The sequence below is a fragment of the Malurus melanocephalus genome, unplaced genomic scaffold, assembly GCF_030028575.1.
Source record: "Malurus melanocephalus ecotype Western Australia unplaced genomic scaffold, MMel_1.1 scaffold_758, whole genome shotgun sequence".
Classification (NCBI taxonomy): domain Eukaryota; kingdom Metazoa; phylum Chordata; class Aves; order Passeriformes; family Maluridae; genus Malurus; species Malurus melanocephalus.
This window is the reverse complement of record NW_026623990.1, coordinates 19201-28429: the sequence shown is the minus strand read 5'-3', so window position 1 is coordinate 28429 and position 9229 is coordinate 19201. Positions and strand designations below refer to the sequence as shown.

Sequence of the window (9229 nt, the reverse complement as noted above, 5' to 3'; positions counted from 1 at the left end):
TATTGGTGTATCTTTTATTAATTTGGTTAAAAGTGTTCCCCTTGCGATTTCAGATTGATCTAGAACGTGTATCTGTTAGAGCAAACTTCCAAAAAAATCACATTCTTTTTAAAATCTCAGTTTGTAAGTTACTACCATAAACACCCGAACTTGCTATACTCATATTACTAATAAAATTACACAATGTGTTACAACTGGAGCAGTTGCAGCAGAGATATCTGGTGCGACAGTTACAAACACTTATACCAGCTCAGGATTTGTTCTATAAAATCACAAGCTTAGATTTCAGAAGTCAAATTGCTTTCAGTAACTGCATAGAGCTGTCAGAAAAAGCTAATCATTATATTATAGACATTATATTAAATTAATGTATAGCCAGCAGAGAAGGAAAAAATAAACCCGCAGAGTTTATTTAGAAAAATAACCTTTTACACCTGCAGAGAGGATGGGAAATAGAACATTCCAGCTGTTTGCTGAATAGTATTTTAATTACATCCAGTGAGAATCCAGGTTTCCTCTCAGAGCAACTGTGAATTCACTGCTTTCTAGGGGATGATTACGCATTAGTGAGAGGGCAAAACAGAGCCTTCAGGCATAAGCATATTATAAGAGTTTCTGAAGAGTATCCCCATTGCAAGTATGGTTACAAATTGCTGCACTTTCAAAACATAAACACAACAATGTGTGTTGCTGGCCTGTGGCTGAAGTCCCTTGCCAGTGACTAAGACTATGTTAAACAATATGGAGATATCAAATCAAGCAAAGAAGCTGCAGCACTGAATTTATGCTAACTGCGTCTGTGCGCTTGTCGGTTAACAGCTGCATTGGTAAGAATTGTGCTTCTTGTCCGTAGAAGGTAAATGAATAAATGCAGCAAGATTAAAAATTACTAAGAGTACTTTCAAGACAGCTACATGAAAAGCATTAAACAGACAATATACTCCACAACAAACATACTGTCATACTGAGGATGATACCACAAACATTAGAAATTATTTACTCTCTAGAGACAGATGATTTTTTCATTCCCCAAACAGTAAATAGTACACGTCTTCTTCCAGCTGAGAGAAAAAAAAAGAGGATGGCTGCAGTTCATTTCTTCTTGATTCACATTTGCAAATAATAGAAGTTCACAGAAATACCTTTCTCTTTCATAATAAAGTAGAAACATCAAATTACTAAAAGTATAAATCTCGTCTTCTGTCATGAATCTGAATACCTGAAAGACAGAGCAGCATCAGGACGGTCAAACAGCACTGTCCTTGCAATTTCTTAACATGTTGTGCAAACAAAATTGCACCTTTGGGTCTGGTGCGAAAGAGCCCTTACTAGAATAACCAGAATGACCCATCCAAAGTATCCCCAAAACATTGCACACCAATGAAGCAACATGGGGTATGACCAGTCTCAAGAGACTATGAAAATACTGAAGCCTGAATGCTTTGGGAATAATTTCTTCGAACAATTCACCCAGCAGTGGGTTGGGTTTGTTGGTGCTAACTGCAGCAGTGCTATCCTCATGGGTGCTTGAGGTACAAAGCGAGGGCTGTTATATCTTTCTGGGATCTGAAATTTGGACAGCGAGTGCAAAACAGGCAGCCTGATGGTACAAGCACAGAAACAGAGGTACAGTGACTTAAAAAAAATCCTGTATCTAATTGTAATATAATGTAATTATTTTCTTTTTCTTTGTTAATGCAGTTATGGGAGGTGGTGGTTCTATCTGGGGGAAAAGCAAGCTTTTGAAATACAGTCCAGAAGCAAACAAAGAATCATTTTTAATTCTGCATGCACAAGAAAGGCTGCTGTCTTGTTTGTCTTGCAGATTTGTTCCAAACCTGCCGTTTCTTTACTCACCTGCAGCGGCATGGCTTACACTGGGATTTTCTGAGCCTTGATAAGAACTTGTTCTCCTCTCTTAAAAAAAATAAAAATACTGGGAATGAGCAGAGATTCAGCACAGAGCTAAAAGTAGATAGTAGTTACTAAAGAAACATTGCGCTTTTGCAGCCTAGCCTATAGCACAGGTGCTGAGGAATTTGTGCTGTCTGGCACAAAAACATACACTTCCATAAATGTAAATATCAGCTGTTCTTAAACATGACACAGCACAAGAAGTATATTTTACTGACAGAGCCAGGAAACAGGGACTCCCAAAGCCAAACTAAATGTACACATCCTAGGGATTTGCCAGACTCCTTGAGAACGTGGACCAGCCATTTCTTATCAATCCTCGTTGGGTTGTTTGATAATCACATGGATGGTGTTACATGCGTGGTGCTTCGAAGCTCCCTGAATATTCAGAAAGGCCCTGTATACATCCTGAACAAAAAGGCTTTAATTGGTAATGGCTGGGGAACACTGAGCTGTTTAATTTCCATTCTAATTTTTTCCTCATTCCTTTTCTCTGTGAAGTTTTGGGGGAAAAAAGACCACTATGGTTAGCAGTGCTTCCCTATTTTCAACACAAGATTGCTTTCATGAAATATCTCATTTTCTGAAGGAGTAATTTCCTGGGGCTCCCAAGTCTTGATAGGCTCATATTGCCCCCTTGGGGGAAGAGGGTACCTTAACTTGTTCTTAAATGAAATCCCTGAAGTCCTGACAGTGTCTTTAAAGTAGTTAAACCGTCAGGCACTACCTACATGAAGTCAAGGTTGAGTGCCTGTGCAACATATACACAAAACTTCTGCTTATACACCACGAGCGGAAAGTCTCCATTACTGCTGAAGATAAAGACACTTTCCCTTTACCATTAACAGACACAGGCATTAGACATTCTAGCAGGAGTAAATGAACAAAACATCTACAGTCAGTGTCCTCGCAACAACATTGCTCTGTTGTATCCTCAAAAGAGGAACTGTAGATATACTTCTGTTTATATCTGCAAGCAGTCTTTAGTCCACATTTTGCCAAATTCCCGCTGATGCACTTTCAAAACTGGGTAAACAGGAGGTATTTGATATTTGCTTATTTTTCAAAACCTAAGCCTCAGGATTGTTTCTTCAAGCACTTGATCTTTTTTTGTCTAGAAGCACCAGGTAGGACACGCTGTATTTTTCCAGCAGACTCCCCAAACCATTTCACAACCGTTTTCCTTGGAGACCAGCATCAAGCTGCCTGACTGGGGAACGCCCAGGAACAGCAGTGCAGAGGAAGCCCAACAGGCATCAGAGATTTGGCCAGGAACCCTTACCCCAGAGAGCTTCTCAAAGGCAGAATTACTTGCAAGGGACCAATACTATCCAGCAAATCTAGACACTGTGGGGACATAAATGGACTTCAGGCATCTTTCTGCTGTTTGCTGGCAGTATCTAGGATTGGGATTCCTAGTAATTGTGGATAATAAACAAGCAACAGTCATCACTGTGTGAATTGCATTAGCTCTGGGAAATTTGCAGGGAGCAGACACAGCCTTTTGCAGGCAGGGGAACAATGGTTCGAGGCAGGGAGCTCTTAGCCAGGAGACATGGCAAGGCTGGTCCACCAGCCTGTGTACCCTCATCATTCTAGCTGCAGAGAGAGAATGGGAGGAAGAAAAACCCTCGGCTGTGATGGTAAGGGCTATAGCTTCCCATCCTGTATTCAGAATATCACTAACACGCTGTACAGTGAGAGAGGCTGCTCAGGGATCTTTCCCGAGCACCGCCGTCTGGTCCCAATGAGGGGTCATCTGGTACGTGTCACTTCTAATACCCTTGGGGTAGAGATTGTGATAGCACTATGAATATGCGTATATTCACTTAAAATATCTCCTCAATGTAAGCCAGAAGGTAAAAAATTGCGTGAGTAGGCAATGCACTTTTTGGTTAACCCATACTATATGGCTAACTGCAGTAATACCACAGTACATGTAACGCATGCAATACTACAGTATTTATCAGGGTTATCTACTGTAAAAGATTTGTGAGTTTGCCTGCAGTTGTGTCCAGCTTGAGAAGCTCAGGTACAGACTGTGTTATTCTGTCACTTTACACCAGATCTCATCAAAGAATAAAGTGATAGTATTTTCTTACCTCTCTCAGGAGCTGAACTTTGACTCACATTTTGTAACCTGGCAGGTCCAGTCATACAAGCGGAACTTGAGTGTTGCTTCACGGTGCATTCTTGCGTGGATGTTAAGCACCTTTCCTGTTGCAGAAGGCCAAGAAGAGAACTGTATTTCCTGTCAGAGAGCGGCTCATTGGCTGCATGCAGGTCGGGGAAGGTGTGAGGATACGCTGAACTGGTGACACTGGGAGTCCCAATCGGAGGGAACGGCCATAAACCTGCAGATTGAGCCGGATGACTCCGCAAAGACGATGGCTGGTACTGGCCTGCCACACCAGCAGCAGAAAAATTCAAAGTGCAGTTTGCCACGCTTGTCACAGAAGAAGACTGATATGGTTTGTAGCAATGTGAAGAAAAATTCCACTGATGGGGAGACATGCTGTCTACTTAGAAAGAGAAAGAAAGCATCAGAAGTCTTGTCAATTCTTACTTCTTTTCCCAAGGCAAATTCCACTGGACTTCTAAGGGAATGCTACCAGATTGCATATTCATTCTTACAGAACGATATATTCACTGTAGTGCCACTTATCTTAAAAATCATATTACATAAATCATAAATGAAGCATAAATTCATATGAAAAGCAGATTAAAGCATCACCGTCAATGTTTCTACTAAGTATTAAATGTGTACTACATGGCCTCCAGCCTAAGCAGATTTTTTGACAGCTGCAAGCTTAGACAAATCCATTTTTGTAAAGATGACAACTTAATTCATAAAACACTTATTGTATCCAGCAGCGATGGAGACACTTTGCTGTAAAATTATGACCTAGCCCTGCCAAGAGGCCCATGGAAAACTTGGGAATCACTCCAGCAATCGCAGGGATTTACCCAGGAGGTCCCAACTACATAACCCAGGGCTTCACAAGTATGATTTTCTTGCTTTTTGTTTGCACACAATTCCAAATTTAAGCTCAAGGGATCTTAAATTCCTTAGCGAAAGCCAGTCACCCCCATCCAATACCAGGCTCACATATGGAAAGCAGCTCACCATTTTTCAGGACAATGGTCTCACCCTTGTGCTTTGTGCTCAAGTCTTGGGGGTTCTTGGTGTTGCTAAGAGCTCTAGAAAAATGTTCATCTATCACGCTGTTAATGTCCCCTTGGAAATAGGTGAACACCACACTCTGAGATCCCCATTCTGTTCTCACAGGCTCTTTGCTTTTACTCAGCTTTGGGGAGAGCTTCCTTGTTTCTTCCATTTCAATGACCAACAGGCCCTGCAAAAAAAACACCAAGAAACCTAAACAAAAAAAACCCAGACAGGTCAAAGAGACAATATTCAACTTAAAGTGCCCAGTGAGTGGCGAGCCCAGCTTCCTCCTGAAAATAGTAGGGCCAGAAGAACGCTTACTAGCAGGATTAGATTCTCTGTGTTTCTGCTTTTTCCATGCACCTCCTCTTTACCGATTTCCTGATTAGATGCTTCTAAAATGAAATACTTGGGCAAAATGGACACATCTATACACCAGCTGTCATTTGCCACACTGCCTTTGTAAGCCTGGGCTTAGCACCTAGCAGTGTTCTAATGTGCCCTCAGGATGGAATTGTGCCGGAAGAACGGAAACACAAAAATAATTTGGACATGGCACTATCCCTGAACGAAGGTCAGGGTGAACCGACCATAACGCTTTGTCCGATTTTGGTTTTGGCATTGTTCAAAAAACATAATGACAGAGTGAAAAAAACCCAAACCAAACAAAACAATACCAAGAAAAAATTCAAACCGCCACTATATTCATTAGTTAAGGTGAAGTCTGAAGTACCTTGATCACTGTCAGCACAGATCTCCAAAACAAAAAGACTTCTAAGAGGAATTAGTTGCTTCACCTGTTAGAAAAAGACACTCAGATTAAATTACTGGAAATTCAAATAATGGCAAAGTCAAGTAAAAAAAAAACAACCAACAACAAAACCAAACAACGAAAGAAATAACCTTTTCTTCGGTTGTTTGAAACAACTTATCTAGGTAAATGGTGGGTCTACCAGCTGCTTAAGATTTTGGGAGCAAGACTGCTAAAACACACTGTAGGTCGAACAGAATTCACAGGTTTAAGGCAGGAACCACACTAAAATAGTTGGCAGGAAGTTAACGGAAGACTGTAAGACTCCTTTTTGTTCTCTTTAAAAATCTCTGCTGCCAGATACGTAAGGAGTAGGACAAGGAATGCCACCGCTTGCCCTGCAAAAGCATCATTTTCATGCATTTGTACAGCCTCTGGCCGCAGCGGAGCAAGTTCCCCGGCCAGAGATCACAAGTCCTTCTCTAATGAAAATCATATTTAGCAAAACTCAAGCTAGAAACGCAGTGGAGYGCCTGCTATTTCTATTCAAATTTCCAGTCTCATTGTCAGCTCATGACACTGCATAGCATAATTGATTTACCTTGGTAGCAAAAGGAAGGCTGTTATTTTTCAGAGATTGGGGAAATCTTTGGCTAATACACAGTTGTACGGCATAAAACATAATGAATCATTAGATTTTCATTTCCATTCAACTAACCCTGCAATACACAGCACTGCTTAACACATTTATCTGATTTCTCTCCTAATCATAAAACCCTCAATCCTCAGAAGTGTTCCAATAAATATTGCACTCATCTGTGTCTCAAAGGATACTCGGAAGTGCCTGTGAAGACTACCTTCAAGTGGTCTCTCAGAATTTTCTTGCACATGAAAGAAAACTGTTCAGAATGCAAGACCGGTATCCAGATAGTAAGAAATATGAGGATTAATGTTATCAAACTGTAATCTATCCCCATTTTAATGCTTAAGCCTTCACCTACAAACTTCGTGTCCATGTTCATTATTTGCTTCCCTGTCTAGTTTTGCTTGTTACCTCCACCTCCCTCCGGCAAGTGGTGTGTTCAGTTCTCCCCGCTTCATAGTCACTCGCTCAGCCAGCCCGGTTCCTGTCACCAAATACCAACTCATCCAGACTCAAGAGGTCCTTAGCCCCGCTCTTAGGATTTCTACTGCTTTGCCTCCAATCCACCTAAACATAGCAGTGGGAACAGGATTGCAAGTCACACTCCGACAGTCATCCGAATCAGAAGGCAATCTTTCGCAACTTTAAAACTGACCCAGCTTTCCCAGGCATGGAAAACTTAAACAAAAAACCACATCCTCCCGATCTACAGGCACTTTCCCAAGGCTCACGAGGTAAAGCAGGAATCCTAGCACAGTCCAGCCAAACAACTGGAAGGACTTTGAGCACAGGAAGAGACACTGTTTTTTCCCAGTCTTGTTTTAGAAAGCATCCTGCTGTTTAAGTCAAGGAACTTCCCAGTTGCTCTGCTGGGGGCCAGCAATTGCCACTAAAAATTGCAACCCAAGGAGTAAAAGCTTGGCAAAGACATGAGGAAGCACATGGCCAGAGAAAGGACAAAGAGTCATCTTGACAGCAAGCACCAAAGCAGCTCTTCCTACTCTGCTCCAGCACTACACATCAACATACAATTTAGGAAGCATTAGCCCTGGCCCAGAGGGGCTAATGGATCACTTACCCTGTTCTTCACTCAGTACAAAACATTGTGTCTTTGTATCATTTTATTATCATGCCTAACTGTCTCCCGACATTAATTTGGGCCTGCTTTAGCATCTTTTATTGTTGTGAGGCAGCTCGTGTGATTGTTGATCACAGTTACAATGCTGGAAAAATAATACATGTGAAAGAAAAAAGGTCATCTATTCATTTTTCCACCTTATTTCCCTTGGAAACCTCTTTTGCTTTCCAACAAGCAGCCAGAAGAAGGCTGGGTATAACCTAGGTTACATCTCAGTCCTCTCAGTGATCGTAAGTGCCTAAGGATTATAATGCCCCAGGAGACAGGACCTAAATTTGGAGCACTTAGTTTGCAAAAGGCAGAAATCCTTCCAACTTGTGTCTACCACACACCATTGTCCAAATAGAGTGGAAGTGGAGCTCAGGATGAGAAGGACTCGGCTCACATCACACTACTCTCAGAATAGGTTGATAATGGCAAAAACAGTGCAAGTAATTGTCCAAGTTATTTCTCCTTCAGGTGGACAAGGACCCACGGTCAACGCCGGCTTAAGAGAGGTGGCTGTTGACAGCTAACCACAAGCGCTATTACTTTACAATGTCTTTCGCATTCCCCACCCTTACCATGTGGGGATTGATTTCCCATCACTGGAGCATCCAACGGGGAACTCTGTTCTTGATTTCATATCACTCAAAGCAGTTTTAAAAACAAATTTTAAAAATTCCTGCTTCCCAAGTACTAAGCCACAATTAAACAAGCCCTCTCATCAAGTTATCCCTCAAATAAAGGAACATTTGAGGAAGTTAGTGAATATGGGTTAGAGTTACTCCCAACTTCTSCTACCTTAACTCACTGTCGGCAGTGGTGTCACACCAGTCAGATTTTCCAGATGCGGGACGCTCATGTTGCGTCCGGCAGGTCGTGATCCTTCCCAGGTCCGACTGGCCCCGAGCGCGCTGCAGCAACCGCGGCAGGAGACGAGCTACGTTCACGAAACTCCCCACACTTTCTAGCCTCCAGCTGCGCAGAACGAGGCGTTTCCTTCAGCCTATCTGCTAAGAATGCATGAAATGCACTCCAACAAGTCAACCAGGTTAGGAGGTTTCAGGAATGAGGAAAATAGTCTTGTAAGTAGGTTTGGGGTTTTTTTTATGACAACGCATGCACAACAAGTAAGACAGTGTGGACTTTGGAAGAGTTCGGAATCGGATGATAAACAAGTTATGTTAGAGAACCAAACTCGGCCAGGATGATAAACGACTTTTCCTCTGCCGTGCTACAGAATATTCACTATTAAGTTGGTAACTATAAACACCTGTGAGAAAAAGATGACCTGTTCCCAACTCAGATAAACCGGATAACCAATTTTCTCACTTTTCTTTGCTGGACGTGTTTTAATAACTACATGAAAAAAAAAAAGAAAGATCATTCTTGTTCTGTAAGGACTGTAGAAGGGAAGAGTTTGAGGTTTTTTTGTAGACAGTTTGCCAAAACTAGGAAATTGCAGCCATTCCAGAAATGCCGAAACAGGGTCAAACTTGCCAGTCTCAGCTGGAAAAAACACACTGGGGAACTAGCAACCAAAATGGTGACATTATGTCTTTTTTAGAGCAGCTTCGGAGTTTGTTTACTCATCCAGAAAGCAGGAGAGCACAATCCAATTCTCTCTGCCTA

General features: G+C 41.9%; 1 protein-coding gene across 8 annotated transcripts; it reads right to left on the bottom strand.

The window, feature by feature from the left end:
* Positions 1–8616, bottom strand: VGLL1 (vestigial like family member 1). 8 transcript variants are annotated; one of them, XM_057384941.1, is made up of 6 exons: positions 8399–8615; positions 5817–5880; positions 5042–5270; positions 4017–4436; positions 1858–1917; positions 1–1061 (listed from the first exon to the last, which is right to left on the bottom strand). In XM_057384941.1, exons 3-6 carry the CDS (start codon positions 5250–5252, stop codon positions 997–999), a joined length of 756 nt encoding a protein of 251 aa, XP_057240924.1. In that variant the 5' UTR covers positions 5253–5270; positions 5817–5880; positions 8399–8615; the 3' UTR covers positions 1–996. The 8 variants fall into 8 exon arrangements, with proteins under 8 accessions (XP_057240924.1, XP_057240927.1, XP_057240929.1 ...); XM_057384944.1 differs by having other exon boundaries at positions 996–1219; positions 8399–8613; XM_057384946.1 differs by having other exon boundaries at positions 996–1219; positions 5066–5270; positions 8399–8613.
* Between the last annotated feature and the right edge of the window lie 613 nt (positions 8617–9229).

Bases quoted from the DNA above. Each gene is read 5' to 3' on its own strand.
- VGLL1 (XM_057384938.1), bottom strand. From the start codon at position 5,252: ATGGAAGAAACAAGGAAGCTCTCCCCAAAGCTGAGTAAAAGCAAAGAG. The intron at 4,437-5,041 runs GTGAGCTGCTTT...TCTCTTTCTAAG, and splicing joins GACCATTGTCCTGAAAAATG to TAGACAGCATGTCTCCCCAT. The intron at 1,601-1,857 runs GTGAGTAAAGAA...TTGTACCATCAG, and splicing joins TGTAAGCCATGCCGCTGCAG to GCTGCCTGTTTTGCACTCGC.